General features: G+C 51.1%; 1 protein-coding gene and 1 long non-coding RNA gene across 20 annotated transcripts in view; one reads left to right on the top strand and one right to left on the bottom strand.

Moving 5' to 3' along the window:
• The window catches only part of EHMT1 (euchromatic histone lysine methyltransferase 1), a 119,331-nt gene extending 102,750 nt beyond the window's left edge, over positions 1-16,581 (bottom strand). For 4 of the 19 annotated variants that reach the window (XR_004319606.1, XR_004319607.1, XR_004319608.1 and 1 more), the window contains exon 1: positions 16,501-16,539. Coding sequence is in view for 2 of the 19 variants with exons in the window: in XM_032479067.1 (XP_032334958.1) it covers positions 16,501-16,563 (63 nt within the window). In the remaining 17 variants the exon portion in view is untranslated. Of the gene's footprint in view, positions 1-16,500 lie in introns of all 19 variants that reach the window. The other 15 variants (XM_032479055.1, XM_032479056.1, XM_032479059.1 and 12 more) reach the window with 12 other exon arrangements.
• Positions 16,582-16,695: 114 nt separating this feature from the next.
• On the top strand, positions 16,696-18,239 carry LOC116663340. Its single transcript, XR_004319610.1, has 2 exons — positions 16,696-16,814; positions 17,444-18,239. It is a non-coding gene; the product is annotated as an uncharacterized LOC116663340 (long non-coding RNA).
• The last annotated feature ends 582 nt before the right edge of the window (positions 18,240-18,821 follow it).

Genomic DNA, 18,821 nt, shown 5'->3' with positions numbered 1-18,821 from the left:
AGAACGAAGCTGGGAAACTCACACTCCCTCATTTATTTTACTTACTACATAGCTACAAAAATCGAAATAAGATAGCACTGGCAGGACTGACAGAGATCAGTGGGACAGACCTGAGAATCTAGACATAAGCTCAACATTAATGGTCAACTGATTTTCAACAACGATGCCAAAACAATTAATTCTATGGGGGCATGAACAGTCTTCAGCGAGCAATGGTGGGCCAGCTGGGTAGCCACAAATAAAAGAATGAAGCTGTGCTCTTACCTCATATCATATACAAAAGGTAACTCAAAATAGAGTAAAGACCTAAACATTACAAAACTCTTAGAAGAAAACAAACTTCATGACACAGATTAGGCAAATATAACACCAAAAGCACAAGCAACAAAGGAAAAAATAGAAAAACTGAACTTCCCCAAATTAAAACCTTTTGTACGTTCAAGGACACCATGAAAGAAAAATTAGAAAGTGAAAAGCCAACCATAGAATAGTGGAAAAAATTCTTTGCACATCATATACCTAGTAAGAGACATATCCAGAATACATAAAGATCTCCTACAAGTCAATAATAAAAAGACAAGCAAATTAAAAATGGATAAAGGGTTTGAATAGACATTCCTCCAAAGAAGATATATGAATGACTAATAAGCTCATAAAAAGCTCCTCAACATCCCTGACCATCACTGAAATGCGAAGTAAAACCACAAGGTACCATGTCACACTCACTAGGATGGCCACCATAGAAAAGACAGACAATGACAAGTGTTGGCCGGGATGGGAAAAACTGGAACTCTCGTACACTGCTGGTGGGAATGGAAAACAGGGCAGTCACACGTGGAAAAGTTTGATAATTACTCGAACAGTTAAACACAGAGTCACCATCTGACCCAGCAATTCCAACACTAGGTACACAGCCAAGAGAACTGAAAGCAGAGGTCCCACAAACACTCAAATACTCATGGCAACATTATTCATAATAGCCAAAAAGTTGAAGAACAGAAACAAAATGTGCTGGGCCCACCAACAAAACTCCCTTGGCCACAAGAAGGAGTAAGGTACTGACACATCCTACAACACGGATGCCCCTGAAAACACTGTATTAAATGGAAGAAGACAATCACAACCACAGTCACACACGAGCCCTCCAAGCAGGTGACTCCAGAGACAAAGAGCCGGCTGGTGGTTGCCAGGGGCGGGGGAAGGGAAGGGCGGGCGGGACTGCTAACGGAGACGGGTTTCTTTTCAGGGTGACAGGAATGTTCTGGAATTAGACAGTGGTGATGGCTGCTCAACTCTGTGAATACAAGAAAAGATATAAAATAGTGCACTTTACAAATGGGAAGTTTATGCATGTGACCTACAGTTGTTTAAAAAATCATATATGCTCCTGGACTGCTACTGGAAGTTGGCAACGCCCATCAGCATGAAGACATTCTCAAAGATAAAATACAGAAAACCGTTATCACAGACCACAGTCACAGATGAGCATTTCCTATAGACTTTGATGACAAGGAGCCAACTCTGAACCCAAATTAGGCAAAACATCCGTCCAAAAATTCCGTTCTTCTGATTAGTAGATCCGTTATCGCCAACAAGGAAAAAAAAGCAGCCAATTATTAATTTTATATTTTGACTTTCATCAATAAAAAATTATGAAATTATCCCTAATTTTGCTTTTGGTGCAGTAAGCCTAAAATATTTACTATCCAACATCTGCAGAAAGATTTGGACCTCTGGAACAAACCATGTCTGCAGCTGACCTGAGTAGGTCTGTCCTGTCTCAGTGCATGACACCACCACCCACTCTGCTGCTCAAGCAGAACCCAGCATTTAGCCCAGGCCTGGGCCCCAGAAACTGTCCCAGAAAGGACCACCACCCACCTTCTCCAGGACTGGCAGCCCCCTCCACTGCTGTCCTTACACAGCAGCCCACAAGACCTTCACAACGTGCACACCTTGTCCCTTCACCCCTCCGCAGAACTCTGCCCCTGGCCCCAGGGCAAGCACAAGAATCCTCACAGCTTCTACTCACTGGGCCAGCTACCTCAGCGCTGGACCAGCTACCTCAGCGAGCTCCTAGAGCCACGTTACGCTACACCCTAGGAGGATGCTCAAAGAAACACCCACAGAACGCTTAAGCTAGCGGTCTCAAACGTTAATACTCATGACTGCTCAACTGTTCACAATTCATAAGGTTTGTTCACACACCCCGTCTCGCCTGACTCTAAAAATCACAGAGCAGAGCGCGCTACCCTCCCCCACCGGGCAGGACTCTGCTCCCCGCCACGCCCCGCTGTGCTTCCCCCGTGGAGACTCAGGCTTCACCGGGCACACTCACCTTCTCTGCATCCTCCAGAATTAGAGTGGACGGTTCCTTCTTCCCAATGACACCGCCAACGCCCTCTCCGTGATTTGCTCCTGACCCCCAAACGTCCCCCACAGCACCTTCCCTTGTGCTGGGCAAGTGGGAAAGTCACCAAGTGTCTAGAGAGCACAGTCCCTTCCAGATGCAGATGATGCTAAGATTAAGTCAGATAAAGAAGAAAAGTGCTTCCCGAGCTTCAAGTCAGGTCCGCACCGTCCACACCAAGGGTCAGCTGTCAGTGTTCAACCACGCACCCCCAGCAGCCACCAAGAGTGGTTGCCTGTCCTCCTGCACCCTTCCTTCAGTCTCCTCTGCCGGCTGCCCGTCCCCTCAGTGTGACCTTGAGGGCTGGGCTCCACAGCCCGCTTCTGCACCAAGGGCAGGCCTGGCCTCTCTGTGGACATAACTCCTTCCATCTGGCTCAGCGTTTACATCTGAAAGCCCAGCAGGCACCCGTGCTCTGGGCTCTGTAACCGGCACCTGCGCTCTTCCAGTGCGCATTTCCTTCCCCCTCTCCCACCTTGCTGCTCCTCCTTCCCATGCACACCGAGTCTCACCTCTTCTGAGCACCTCAGCTCTTCCCACCCCCGTCCGAGCCCCATCGCTTACCCGACTCCTCCAACGTCTTCTGACGGTCCTCCCGTGCTGTGCCCGCCCCTGCCCAGCGCCGCGGCCGCAGCGGTCCACCCCTCAATCCCACGCCCTCCGGCGTTGCCCGTCCACTCGGAGGACGAGGCCTTACCCAGCCGCCCCTCCTCATTCCCTCTCTGCCCTCCTCATCTGCACGGTGCCCTGGCCTTCTCCAGGGAACAGCCGACTCGCCTCTGTCCTCAGCTCACCTGTAAGGCCAAATGAAGGCCTGCCGGACAGGCGAACCAGTGGAGCAGGTAAGGCACTCACTGGACACCCACCGCAGGGCAGGAGAGCGCTCTCTAACTGCAAGGGCCCTGCTGCCCCTCCACGTGCCAAGCTGCCTACCCAGTCTTCTCTGGAACTACCGGAAGGCAGCACTTCCTGCCGAGTGTTAATAACCCTGGGTGTCACACAAGAGCAGCATTCCAGGAAGGAGCACACGTGACCCCCGCCAGGGCCAACGCGCCGACGCGCCGACGCCCTCAACACGCTCTGAGACAGCTCCCACATATTCCAGGGTCTAGAAGTTCTCATCCTGATCTTAAAATCCATGCCCCGAAGTTCTGTGCCCACTAACTGCTCACGTGTCAGTCAGCACAAGACAGTTCTGAAGAGGAAGCCGGCCGAGCCCGCCACGTGAAGTCTGCCTTGCCAACAGCCTTACGACAGCACTGCCACAGAGGCTCATGCCAGGCAGGCAGCATCCTGCGCATGCACATTCCACCCTAAGGAAAAGACGCAGAGGGCAGATGGGCCTGCCTCTGTCCTCCCGCCTGCTGACCAGCCCTGAAGTGTCAGTGGTGAACAGAGTGGCCCTGCCTTTCTGTGGGCAGGGGAAACCCACCGAGTGCTCCTCACTCCTGCATCCTGCTGGGCCCCAGCACCAGAGCACAGGGGCCGTCTGGGTTCCCTGGCCTCCACCACATTTCCAGGGGAGGGCCCCTGCCACTCCCTGGAAGCAGCCTCCATCCTGGCCCCCAAGCACCCTGAACACCCTAGTTCTCTGCCCAGCAGACACACACGCTCCTTCAGGTCCTGCCCAAGCAGCCCTCCCAGCGGAGTTCTTGCTCACCCCTCAGACAGACTGAAGCCGCCCCGCATCCAGCACCTCTGGCCAGCATGACAACGCACACGCTTCCTGTCACCTGACCCTTCTGGAACAGCGTTCTGCCAATCCACCCACAGGTGCCAGTGCACCTAGGTAGTGCCAACAACCCAGAGATCTGAACCAGGAAGGGGAAGCCACCCCAAATCTCAGCTCAGCAAGCTGCATGACGGCGGACGAGACCAAAAGGAAGGACTGCGTACCTGGAGGAGAGAGTCCCTACAGCAGCACACGCAGGAGGGCGCTACCCTCAAGCAGGGCTTTACACCAGGCCTCCGCACACACTGCACAGCCACGCTGCCCTGCCTTCCCCACACACACGGGCAACAAAGGCCACGGACGAGGGCCCCGCAGCTTCTCCGCCGCCACACTGGGCTCCTTGAGAGCAAGACCCAGGCCATCTTCCAGAGCAGGTGCTCAGCAGAAACATCTCTGCCACAGAGGGGAGCGAGGCAGGGGACAGCTGAGAAGGAGACTGGAAGGGGGAGGGCACAACGCAGCGGTACAGCGCATGCTTAGCATGCATAAGGTGGTGGGTTCAATCCCAGGACCTCCGTTAAAAATAAATAAATAAACCTAATTACCTCCCGCACCTCCCCCAAAAAGAGACTAGAGTCCACCTGATTCTGTTACACACACAAACTTTACAAAGCAAAATCAAGTGATCTGAAACAAAAGAAACTAGAAACAGAGAGGACAAGGGACAAGGCTAGCCATATCTAAACCTGTGTCTTGACTACACTAGGTATGCATGGTGACCGAACAGTTCCCAGCAGATGGGGCAAAAGCACACAAGTAGCAACTGAAGCAGAGAAAAACAAATGAGCAGTCGGGTGCTGCCCTGCCCAGAGCTCCCAGGACCCGCTGTGAACAGGCGCCCAGAGGAGCCCAGTGCCCGTGGGCAACCTGCTGCCCACAGCCTGGGCAGTGCATCTACGAGCCACAGGAGGGCCGTGCGCCTCCTCCCACCCTAGTTTGCACCTAAGACAGCTGATGGGTAGGAAGCCTAAATCTGACTGCTCCTCTTTCAAAGACGATGTGCTTGTCTGCTATTCTTTACTCTAAACTTCAGACTGTCTGCGCAGAACACGGGCAGTACACCTTATCATCTCCTTTTTCTCCTCCGTGAAATGGAGATACTGGGATAATAGCCCCATCTGATAGGGAGGCTGGGAGGATAAGCCAAAGCCCCACGTTTGGCACCCGGTAGGGTGCGTAACTCATAAGACACTCCAGGAAAACTACCAGACGTTATCGGAACTGCCGCACTGCTGGGTCCCAACAAAAGCCCACTTGTAAAGGTCATAGTGCATCCACATGAGCAAACGGGACACTGGCAGGGCCGCCAACGGGAGCCGTCCAGCCACGTGAGATTCACCTCCAGAAGACGAGCGGACTCCATCCCTGACGGCACATGAGACGGGCCCCAGGAGCATCACCCAACGCAGCGCTCCAAGCCGCCCCACCATCCGACATGTCTGCCAAGCAAAAGTCCACTGCTGAAAATTCCAGCAGCCGCCCCCACATCTGAAACTGTCTCACAGGAACATACACCTTGGCTGGATCACAGGAATCAGCCTGCTCTGCACACTCCGCGCCACCCCAGCCCTACCTGTCTGGACAAGACCCCTCCCAAGGGCGCCCAGGGCACCCAGGCCAGGTGTGCTTCTGCCATGGCCGCGGCACTCTCTCTGCCAGAGCGGTCCTCGTAAACCCCAGCACTGTGCCAGGCACATCGCAGAAGACCAGACGGCATCTTGGAGGAAAAGACTGGAGGAGGAGGAGGGCGCGACCATCTACACACCTGCTATGTGCGAGGTCCCTGGCCTGTGTTGTCGCCACAAGGCCTGGAGGAAGGGATGACAGTCCCACGCAACAGTGAGGAGCTGCGTGATGGGCCAGAGGTAAACAGTGAGGCTGGTGGGCAAGCACCAACTGTCTGGCAAACAACTGTGGCCTCAACATGACACCTGGTTTAGCTGCTGGGCTGACAACCACAATGTCACCAAGCTGTGGGCTGTAAAACCCGACATTACCCATTACATGGGGGAAAACTGCCCTTGCAGGTGGACTGAACAAATCTTCAACCTAAAGAAAACCTCGCCAGACTTCATCTAGTGATGTAGTGATCAATGCTGACAGCAGCCAATATTAACAAGTTACCACGAAAAAAGTCATCTACAGCCTCCCAGATATGGTTTTTCCTCATTTACGGCAAAAGTTGCACTGAAGTGCAATGAGTAAAGGATGTCTATAAAATGATGCTGGTTCAGGCGGACAATCATAAAGAAGACAATGAATCCTAATTCCTACACCTCATGTTATACAAAAAAAAAAAAGATTCCAGAAAGTGCAAACTAAACCCAAAGGAAGCAGAAGAAATAATAAAGCTTAGAGGAGAAATGAAATGAAATGGAGAACAGAAAAACAGAATATCAATAAAAACAACAGTTGATTCTTTGAAGAGATAACAAAATTGACAAAACTTCAGCTCAACTGACTGGGGGGTAGGGGAGAAGGTAAAAGAAGCCAAGCCCTAAGCAGATGGAGGACACCGTGTGTCACGTCACAGACTGGAAGACCGACCATCACTAAGATGGCAATACCCCCAAAGTGATCCACAAAATCAGGGCAATCCCTATCAAAATCCTAGAAGGCTTTCTGCAGCTATGGACAAGCTACTGCTAAAATTCATACGGCATTGCAAAGGGCCCAGGAGCACAAGAACAGAGGTGGTGGACCCACACTCCCAGGCTATAGCAGTCAAGATGGTGCTGGCTAAGGACAGTCACGTCAGCAGCGTGCCACAACCAAGAGGCCAGAGACAAGTCCTAATATTTACGGTCAAGTGGCTTACAACAGTGTCGAGAAATCCAGTGAGGGAAAGAACAGCCCTTTCAGTGGTTTAGGACACCTGGATCTCCACTCGCAAAAGAATGAAGCTGGACCCCCTACCTCACACCACAGACAAAATTTACCTCAAAACGGATCACAGACTAAAACATAAGAGCTGAAACTATAAAACTCAGAAGACAATACAGGGGTAACTTCCTAACAATGGACCTGGCAACAGACTCTCAGATATGAGACCAAAAGTGCTAACAACAAAAGAAGAAAATAGATAAATTGGGCTTCATCAAATTAAAAACATTTGCACTTCAAAGAACACTACCAAGAAAGTGAAAAGACAATCTATGGACTGGGAGAAAGTATTTCCTAATCACACGTCTGTAAGGGATTCGTATCTACAACCTCCAACACACAAAACACATTTACAACTCGCCACAAAAAGACAAACAACCCACGTGAAATGAGCAGAGGACTTCTACAGACATTTCTGTAAAGATATACGAATGGCAAATAAGCACATAAAAAATGCTCAACATCACTAGTAATAGGGGAAATTCAAATCAAAAGCACACCAAGATACCATACCACAGCCAACAGAATGGCTATAGCCACAGTTAATAACAGGTGTTGGCAAAAATGTGGAGAAACTGGAATCCTCATACCCTGCTGACAGGACTGTGAAATGCCACAGCTGCTGGAGAGACCCGTCTGGCATTCCCAACCAGAGTTACCACACGCCCAGCAATTCTACTCCCAGGTACACACCCAAGAGAAATGAAAACATCTGTTTATACAAACACTTGTTCATGAATGTTCACAGCAATACTAGTCAGAATAGCCAAAAAAAGGAAGTAAATGATAAATGGATAAACAAAGCACAGTAAATTTATACAATGGAATACTATTCACCCATAGAAAGGAATAAAATATCTACCCACCAGCAGCAAAAAAAAAAAAAAGCTTAAAATAGGCACATCCCAAAAGTGTCTCAACAAAATGACCAAAAAGCATACTAGTCCTTAATATCAATAGTCATCAGGAAAATGCAAATTAAACCACAGCACACACCTACCAAGATGGTGAAAAGAAAGATAGACAAGACCAAATGTTAGCAAGGACTTACAGCAACGGCACTTCTCACTTACAACGTGGTACAGCCCCCTGGGTACATATGCCCGTTCCACAGCTCAACACGCCCACTCCTAGGCACACACCAACAAAACACGTACCTGTATTTACCAAAGACACATGTAAGAACGTTCACATCATCTTTCTGAGTATCCCAAAACTGGAAACAACTCAAGCGCACCGCGGTATGTTCAAACAGAGTACTACGTGAAATGAGAGTGAGCACACCACCACGGCACGCAATGGCACAGATGCGTCTCAGAGACACAGTGCTGACAGGAAGGAGGCAGATGTGAGCACACACCGCATGTGTCCTTCAAACCAAGTGCAGAATCAGGCAAAACTAATCCACGTACCAGAAGGTGGGACAGCAGTTACCCTGGGGCAAGTGCAGGGCAGACTGGAAAGGGCACAAGGGGGCTTCAGTGCTTCTGGTAAAGCTCCCTGCTTGACGGAGGTACTAGGAACACAGAAGACAACATATACGTAACACGGGCATGTTTCTGTGTATCTGTCACACAAAAAAAATAGCCTTCAGGCTTTGGTTAAATGTCCTATTGCTATGGAGTCTGGTTAAGACGTGGTGACAGAACCACGGTGCCAGCCTCCAGCAGACCATTCCTGTAAGAGAAGGGAACAGAGGGCAGACTGAGCCAGAGGTGGGGGACATCTGACCACTCACTGGCCCACAGGACGACCGTAACAACTGGCATCTTGTTCCACCCTAGTGCTCAAGGGGTTCACAGAGCACAGGCAGGGACGAGGAAGCAACCAAGACTTCCTGGGCCCAAATGCCAGCCTCAGACCTGATGCGGGAGAGGACTCCAGGAGAGAAATCACCTTAACAAGCAGCTCAGCAAACAAGTGTCAAACCCCTCAGCCTCTCTCAGTCCAGCACTTACTGGAAGGTCCCTGGGTGCTGGAGTCTCAAGAATCTATCCTTCCTTTTCACGTGAGCTGCACCTCCTGATCACTAAGCGGTTCTTCTGCGTCTGAGCATTCCAGCTAAGAGATAAAGAAAGGCTGCCACACCACCCCTAACGAGTTAATGATTCTGAGCAATGAATATCATGACTGTTAACATCACAGAGCCAGAGGATCAGACTTACTCCGTCTGGTAAAAAACTTAATACCAGTTATGACATATTCTTGCTAAAAAAAATTTTTAAAGGCAAACCTACCTCAGATGGGGCCTCCAGCCAGGGCAGTCTAACAGAAAGATGGCAGCCACAAGCATGAGCTATGTGAGTAACTTTTCATTTTCTAGTAACCACATTTTAAAAAGGAATTAGAGGGGCGCGGTGCAGCTTAGCAGTACAGCGTGTGCTTAGCATGAGCAGGGTCCGGGGTTCAATCCCCAGTACCTCTACTAAAAACAAATTAATGAAAAAATAAATAAGTAAACCTCATTACCCACCCCAAAAAAAACCGTAAAGCGGAATTAGAAACACAAATATTTTATTTAACCTAATACACCCGAAAGATTATATTTCAACATGCAAACAATATTTTTTAAAGTATTATCAGGACACTGTACAGTCTCTTTTTCACACTGAGTCTTGGAAATTCTGCGTGCAGCTTGCACTGGCAGCACACCTCAATTCACACTCACCACGTCTCAACTGCTTAAGAGCCACGGGGCCAGCCACTCACAGACTGGAAAGCAGCAGCTCCAGGTCTTAAGGGTCCACAGTAAGAAGTACAGGGGACAAAGGGACATTTAAACAACATCATGGGACTGTAATCCACAAAAATCAAGGTTACAGGGAACTCTGGGACAAATGAACCATTATCTTCAGACTTAATTGCAAAAGAAAACTGAAAACATGGAAATTAATGTTCTGAGAATTGAGAGGTATCAAGGGCAACGAATAGACCGTATTTTGTCCCTAATTTGAAATTAAATGAGAAATCCGAACAGCGACTGTGTATTTACTGCCTGAAATATTTACATTAACTGAAATATTCACAGATGAACTATACCTAAGAACGGCTTCAAAATAAATACCTGCGGGGTTGGAAAGAGGCCACGAGGAGGTAACCGTGGATGCCGGGGGCAGGTGTGCGGGGCTCACTCCACCACGTCTGCTTCTGAGCAGGCTTGAGAAAGCTCCACAACAAAAATTCTAAGATATCTCCGTATGTGTTTGCCTTATAAGCCCGATAATTATGATTCTGGTAGCCCGCCAAGAGAAGAGCTGAGTGGCTAGTGGACAAAGAAGGGGGATGTTTCACTTTATCTCTTTGTACTTACTGAATTCTGAACCTGAAAGCAACACATCGACTCAAAATAAATGTAAGCAAATATACCTTAACTCGATCCATGGGTCCCTGCCCCCCCCCCCACCTCAAGGCCCAGCCCGTTCATGGGTCCCTGCATCCACTCTGGGTTCTTTCCATCCACTCTGCCCACAGCAGCCAGGGTCATCTTCCTAAAATATAGATCCACACCTAAAAGATTTTGATGATCGTCCACAGCATTCAGGGGACTCCCAACTCGCTTCTACGGCGACGAGGCCCTCGATGACCCAGCCCTGCCTCTCCAGCCGCACCCCCAGCCACTCGCCCCTTCTGACCCAGTAATGCCAGCATGCACCAAAGGACACAGACTCACCCAATTCACAACCCAGGAAACGGGGACATCTATAAAACAAACACCACGCGGCTCTGAAAAGTGCTCAAGTTCAGACATGGAAGCAGTGAGCTGGAGCGTGGACAGCAAGCGCTCGCCACCCACGGCCTCGCAAGTGCGAGCGCACGCTCTCAGACGACGCAGAAACAGACACATGACAAACATTTGGCATTCTTAGGTTTCAACTTTCTAAACTTGCTAAAACGCCTCATTTTTTCTAAAGTGCACAACTACACCTTGTCATTCCACCTCATGACCGACCTTCTCTAAGACCGGGACTAACCTCTCTTCCTCAGGGAGCTCCCCACAAGTCTGCCTGCAGCACCCACGGCAGCAGCGCAGGCCTCTTCTTGTTTACTTTTCACTGATTCCACCTCGTTTCCTGCTTGGTAATATCTGCTCTATTACACTCGTGGGTTTTGTGACGTCAGAGACCAATCTCATAAACTTGCGTGTCCTCTTACACAACACCTAGAACAGCTCTTCATAAACAGAGACTGCTCAACAAACGCTTACAGAGCCCCGGGAAGAGAGTTTTCAATATACTCCGATCAGAACGTACAAACCTATTAATAGTGGGATGCAGAAAGCAGTCCAAAAACTTTTCCAAAATAAAATATCAACTGACAGTGATCTTACTGAGAAAGTGACTTACTTACAAAGACACCACAAGAAAAACAAAAAGCCACCTTTGAAGAGTTTAAATAACCACTTCAACTTTTGTTTTTTAAAATCCAAAACCTTTGACGATTTGGCAGTTTTTCTAAATAAGTGAAAAAAACCGTAAGTTAAAAAAAAGTGGGACAGTAAATGGAAGAACTTCTCAACTCTGGAACTGACACTTTTTGCATCACAACTGCGGTACACCAAAGTAACCGGGCTCCAGCAAGTACCCCTGCGTGATATGCTGAGTGAGCAACGTAAATCAGAGCCAAGCTGCCCACTCACTGTGAGACAGAAGCCGCCATCAAACAAGGCAAGTCCCGTGAAATGGCAAAGAACAGGAAGTTCCTAAAGAGACAAGCCCAAAATATGGTTCCCAGAAGCTACACTGTTTTCAAAGAGAAACTCAATAAAGTGTGGTCAAACCTACAAAGCAGTTTTGTGAAATGACAGGAAGCAGAAGCAGGAAATGGGGCTCCAGCCCCACTGTGGCACTGACCACACATGGGGTCTAAGCTGCCCTCAAATGTCCTTTCAGCCATCAGGGCTGAGGCACATTTACTGCCCCTACTAGACCATCAGGAAGGACTCCAGGACCTGCGCTGGCTAAGAGCCAGAACCACGCACCTCACAGTACAAACCCAAGATGGGCAGCCCTCTGCACAGGACTGCACGCTCTTGGCATGGGTGACAACATGCTTCTGGAGATGTGGAATGAACGCTGCTGCTCTCTGGATGGCAGAGGAGGCTGTCCACCCTCTCTCATGGAAGGTCAACCAAGGACGAGAACAGGAAAGAGCAACGTCAACTCCACCCAGGGAACACTTGAAACCCCACAAAGATGGGGGAAGATGGAGAACGTAGGAACCCCGAATCACTCCACAAGGCAAGAGGGGAGCCCGAATGAGGGGTCACTGCTGAGGAGTAGGCTGATTGGCCCCACCAGACCATGGGACGTCTCAGAAGAGGGGGTGACGCCAGGGACTAGAGAGGGCTGTGGTGGAAAATCCACGTAAGGAACGCTGGACTTTTGGTCCCCAGGCCCCACCCACCCACTCAGACAAGCACTCTTTTATGGCCACGAAACACCAGTTTAGCTCTGTAAAAACTCCACCAGAAATGCCCCACACCTCGGGAGAGCAGCACAAAGACACGCAGGAGCAGGCTGCTTGACTGAGTCGGGGGATGAGGCAAGGCTCTTGACGGAACCCCGGAAAGAGCGTCCTCTTCCCTGGCCTTCTCCCTGACCGACTGCCAGGGGGACCAACAGGGCAGGGACAGGAGGGCCTGCTCCAAGGAAACCAGACCAGAGGACCGTGACGTTTGGAGGAGTGCTGACAAAAATACAGCATTAATACTGTACGGTAACTGTATTTCAATTAAAAAAAATTAGTCATCAGCCTCCAGTGAAGGAAGTTAACAAGCCCAATACCGCTCAACTTTCCACTTTTAGTATGTTCTTCGCAAAGGTGAATAAACAGCCAAGGATCACCAGACGTTGGAAAAAGGGTTTCCAGCATGGAAAAAGAAGCCAAAAGATACAATAGCAAAGAGGAACGCAGGTGAAAAAGAAAAAGTGCAAAAAACAATTTTTTTTTTTAATAGAGATACTAGGGCTTGAACCCAGGACCTACTGCATGCTAGGCAAGTGCTCTACCACTGAACTATACACACCCTCCCCCCAAATTTAAAAATATTTTTTTAATTTTGTAATTTTTTAAATGCAACTAAAATTAAGAGATAAGCAGATACTGTATACGTAAAACAAGAACAAGAGATGTGAGAAAAGAACAAAGAACAGTAAAGAACATGAAAATATGAGGAAGTAAAAAATTCAGTGAAGAATTAGTAAACAGTAAAAAAAAAAAAAAAAAAAAAAAACCCTCCCAAAACGTAGAACAAAAAGATCAAGATATGATAAGGAGAAAAGATTTTAAACATCAGAATAGTAAGCAGAGGAAGTCCAACGTGCAAATAAAGAACTGGGAAAGGAGAACACAGGGAAACGGTAGCAAACAAACATCTCGAATGCGCAGGGAACACAAAACGCCCCCAGGAATGACAGGACATCCATCTCCAGATCTCGGGGCTACTCACAGCCTGCAGGATAAGTGAAAAAAGGCTACAACTAAGGTACATCATGAGAATTGGGAGGCTCCTAAAAGTCTGATGGAGAAGTAATGCTCACTAAGGATTATGAATCAAACTGGGCTTCTCAACTGCAACAATGAAAACAAGGTACTGGATCAACAACCAAAATTACTTCCAACCTGGAACACCAAGGCCAGCCACACTTACCTTTAAGTGTAATGGTAGAATAAAAACATTTTCAGACAGGCAAGTCCTGGAAGTCCGCCTCCCAGCAAACTCCGGGAAGCTCCCAGAGAATGTGTCCCACCACCTCAAGTGAGCATGCAGAGGGGGCCTGAGAGGCAGGGAGAGAAAGGGGGAGCACGCCCAGGATGACCATGTGCCCCGGCCCAGGGCGGGCGCCCAGGGAGCACTGTGGACACCGGGGGTGGGGGAGGGGGGGAGCTGACAGGTCTGAGGAGTAAAAACTTAAATCCAGAAACACTTTACAGGACAAAAGGAGCAGGAAAGTAAAAAGGCTGCACAAGAAAAGAAATACAACTGTGGTTCACCATCCAGCCCAGCAAGGCACAAAAATGACCTGCACAGAATGACGAAGATCCGCTCATGGATTTAACCTAAACTGTGAGATACCTAAAAAAGAGACAGGGTGAGAGAACTGAAAATGGCCATCTACCATTCGTGGACGCCAGCAGATAATCCCGAAAACTTCTGAATAAAGACACAACTACAGAAGCATGATTTGAAAACATAAGGTAAATGCCAAAGGGTCAAGTAGCTGCTGCCTCTAAAGGCAGGAGAAGACAGCAGCTTTTTTAACGTCTTCCAGGACTATCTGACTTTTTAAACTATATGCATGTGCATGTATTATTTTAAGAAACAAAACATAATGTTCAAGAAAGAGACACATAGTAGCCACCCTGCTGGAAGCACAGAAATTGCCTGGGAAGGCCGTCCTGCTGAGAGGCTACATCTTGCTGGCTCAAAATCCTTAGAGGGCCCTGAACATACATTAAACCCCAAGAGCCCCCACTTACTAATCCATAAAATGGAGGATGTGTTTCACTACCTCAGGAGTCCTTTTTAGTGTGAAAAAGTGGTGACTATCTTCCCAGGTCAAGGTAAAGAAGAAAGAGTAAATATGCAGTTAGATACATTTCAAGTGTCCACCTCCTGGTTCAATCATTTGGCGGCTAGGGAACCTTGACCCAGTAACCATTTGCCCAATTCAGTGGCAATGATAATCCCAGGTCTACCGACTGTCCAGGAGGCCCCTGGCCCTATCCTGCACCTCCGTAATAAACACTCAGAATCACGAGTCTAAGCCCAGAGCTTCCACTAACTTAAACTGACCACCACAGGTCCAGCACTGTGGGCCCTAGAATCTCAGACCACTGCACCCACCTTCTCCAGCACCAGCTCTGGAACCTAGGACCTCACCGTGCCTGTCTCCTCACGTGCAAATGGGAATACGATAGTACCTACCTCAAAAGATCGCTGACTGGGGCCAACGAGAACTCACGACGCAAGCAGAGGCAGGGCTGGACACAGGGGAGGCTTAGTGAACACTGCTGCCATTACCGCCGCCTCAGTCAAGGCCTCTAGTCAAGGCTGCCTGGGGATTGGAGGCGTGGTGGCAATCTGCTACCAATTCCTAACTGAAAGCCTACTATGTGCCAGGCTCCAAACAAGTACTAATCCTGTAACAGATGAGGCCACGTCATTCAATTTCTTCCAAGTGTCTCCTCCTCATCTGCTAAACAGGAAGAACAGTAACTACTGCCGGAGCAGAGAAAGCTACACAAGAGGACTTACCCAAGGGCCTGCAGCGCCGGACGCAGAAGATGCTTGACAAGTGATCCCAGAATCACCACCCATCTCCTCTCCAACAAGCCTGGAAGTGACCTGGGGTTACACAGTTCACCTTTTTTCTTTTGTTGAGCCTAATACGTTCCTTGAATGTTGCAGGCGCTTAATACTCCCTGCGCTGAATTTAAAAACTCCCCTGCACCAGTTTATTTATATCAATACCCCCCCAAAAATGTAAGAGAAAAATAAAGAAATGTAAACAGACTGTGAGTTACCTGGATAAAAATGCACCGAGTCCACACATCAGGTTCCTGTAACAGGGTCTTAGGACACACCTCAGCCTCTGATCTTTACAAGTCCCCTCAGCTATGACTACACGTGGAGTCATTTCACGGGAAAACCGCCAGGTCATCACTTTTTCCCAAACTGGTCCCTTATGCCAGCCCCGCGAGCGCACTATCCCCGCGTCTCCACGGGCACGCCGCCGCCCGCCTGCTCTCCGGGCTGCAGGAAGCCAGTGGTCCACCTCACGAGAGTTTGATCCCCCTGCCGCTGCGAGCCGGGGAAACTATTCCTGAGAACGAGTAAAGGGGAGGCCGGGGACATCAACAAAGGGACGGGAACTTTCACATCCGGAGCCCCGGCTGAGCGCTCGCCTAAAACGAGCAGAAGTCGTGCCCTCCTGCGCCTGACAGCCACCAGGCCGGCCGCATTGTCCGGGAGCGGCGCGCCGGCCCGGCCAACTTTTCCTGAAAGACGGAGCCATCCTATTCGGAACAAAGTGAAAGGTCAGCGGGCGCAGGAGCGGCGCCGGGAGCGCACAGCCTCGCCTCGACTCGCGCCGCCAAGTTGGCCGGCTCGCCCCACTTTCCCTTTTGTCCTCCGCCCCTTCCGCGGGGCTCCAGGCCGCCCCCCCGGGGGCTCGGGGCGCGGGCAGGGGCGCGGGCGGCGGCCCTCCGCGCCCGCCGCGTCTCGCCCTCGCTCTCCCCTCCGCCCGCCCGCACAAAGCGCGCCCCGCGCAGCGCGGCCCGGACGCCCGGCCGCCTCGGCCCGGCCTCGGCCTGAGGCGCGGGGGTGGCGGGGAGGCGCCGGCCCGCCCGCCCCTCGCCCGCGCCCCGCGCCCCGCGCCTCCGCCCGCGCGCCCGGCCCGCAGGCCCGCCGCCCGCGCCACCCCCGTCCCGCGCCCGCGCCCGCGCCCGCGCCCGCCGCCGGCCCGCTCCTCACCTCGGCATCGGCGGCGGCCATGGCCCGGGCCCGCAGCGTGGCCCCGCCCCTCCCGCGCGCCATCGCCCCGCCCGCGCCTCGCGGCCCAAGGCGGGGCGGGGCCGGTCGCGCGCGTCTGCGCCTGCGCCCGAGCCCGCGCCTGCGCGCTGTGGCCAGTGAGCGGCGTCCGCGGCGCGGGCCTGCGCCGGCCGGAACCGGAGCTCCACGGCGGGCCGCGGGGGCGGGGCCGGGAGTAGCGGCCTTCTGGAGTCGTCGCGGCGCCGCACGTCGTCCTCCGGTGGTCCTCCCATTTGCGCGATAGCCTCTCACTCTGCGTAGGCATTCTGGCGGGCTGGCCTGGTGGGGAAGGACCCCTGACCTCTAACCCCGGACACACATCGATTCCGTCGGCATTCTCAGAAGGCGGACCCCGACTTGCGTCTTAGGGCGGTGCCCGGTGGGGGTGTCCCGGCTGGGAGGGGTGCACCAGTTGCGGGCTGTGTCCGGTTAGGGAGAATTCCCCGGCTTGGGGGGTGGGGTATTTCGGTTATGGAATGTGCCCGGCGTGGGGAGGCGGGTCGCGGCTGAGAGTGACGTCCTGAGAAAGCGGCTCTCCGGGGGCAGAGGGTACTGTCCCAGTGGGGAGGGTTGTCATCGTTAGGGGTGCTCCAGTTAATGTGAGTGCCCCCGCGCTGCGGTGCCCCGGCCAGGGCGCATGTCCGCACTGCGGGGGAGGATGCTCTGATCAGGAAAAGTGCGCCGCTAGGAGGGTGTGCCCTGGCCGGGGACAGTGTCGTGGTTGGGAAGTACGGGATGAGGCGGAGAATATCTGTGGGGAGGGTTGTCCCCGATTTGGGGAGAAGGTGCTCTGGTTAGGGAAGATGGCTGGCTTGGGGGGGGTGCCCTAGTTAAAAGGTGTGCCCGAGGCGGGGCAGCCTCCCCGATCACTCCAACCTCCCTGCAGGCCACCGAGTTATGCACAGGGCAAGAACTTTTCCTGAACATCAAGCAGCCTTCACTGGACAGCACCACAAACTGGCTTAAGCCACCCACTCTTCATGGTCAGACCTGTTTGTCTTTTCCCTGGGAGTTGAGGAAAGAAGCATAGACTGAAATTGAGGTTCTTCCGCCAGTCTTCACAACAGGAAGTGAGAAGGCCCGGAGTCAAAGGCTAATCTGGACCTCACTCCCGTGAGGATACAATCTCATGGGTGATTAGACTCCAGGAGAATTATTCCACTGAGTCAAGGATTGATGGTGCCTAGGTGCAGAGGAGGCAGTACGACCCTAAGTACCAAGGAGGCCTTCCCAGGTTTCTTTGGGGCAGCCTAAGTCAGCTCGTGACAGGCCAGGAACCCCAAGCTCTGTTGGAGCCCCAGGAACAGTCATCTTCCATGGCCTGCGTGGCCCAACCTGCCTTTACCCACACCTAGCTGTCTGGCACCATCTTCTCCCTTTCCACTCCTGCCGTGGGTCCCGTCTGTTCCTTCCCTGAAACCCTCATCTCAGACATCTGTGTGGCTCACATCATGACCATCCTTGGGATTAAATATCGCTTATTCAGGGAAGCATGCCCTGGCCTCCCTACTTAAAACAATACTGCACTCCAAAACTTCCTTGCTTTATTTTACCCCATAGCACTCCATGACCATATTGTCTGTTTTCCCCACTGGAATGTAAGTCCAAAAGTTCAGGGATTAGAACAATGCTTGGCATGCAGGAGGCAAAATAAATATTTGTTGAATGAATAAATGAGTTAAGATGTGGAGAAAAGTGCTTTACCAGGCAGATATCTACTGTAAGTCAATGTGTCAGAAGTAGACTATGCTCCCATTTTGCACCACCAGCCTGACCTGCCCTTAGCCTCCTATGACCACTGAGAGGTGTTCTTGGCACACGACGTGTTACATGTTACCTCTTTGACCATCAGGTCAGTCCTGAGAGGCAGACATTGTTTTTACCCACCTTATGTGAGTGAACCAAAGCAGGGGAGTGCCTTCAAGGCCACACAACTGTCAGGATGCCATTTGAAACAGGCAAACGAGTCTCAACCATAAGGCTACAGCTTCTAGTAGACGTTTCACAGGTTATCCTGCTTGTGGCATGCTTTGCACTTTTCTCCAGCATTCATCCTCTCCTTGACCCACAAATAGTAAAATTTTAGGGCACACAGCTGCCTACACATTTCCATCTGGAAAAGGCAGCCAGTGGGATGTGTGCAAGAGTGATACAATTTACTTCCCAGCCTGTGCCCCCCAGAAGTTGGAGGTGCAAGCCAAGTCAGCTGGGTGATGGTGGAGACTGGAACAGCCATTCTGGACCCAGGGGTGGGAACCTCGGCT

Source organism: Camelus ferus, chromosome 4 (assembly GCF_009834535.1).
Source record: "Camelus ferus isolate YT-003-E chromosome 4, BCGSAC_Cfer_1.0, whole genome shotgun sequence".
Lineage (NCBI taxonomy): Eukaryota > Metazoa > Chordata > Mammalia > Artiodactyla > Camelidae > Camelus > Camelus ferus.
This window is presented reverse-complemented; position numbering and strand designations above follow the sequence as displayed.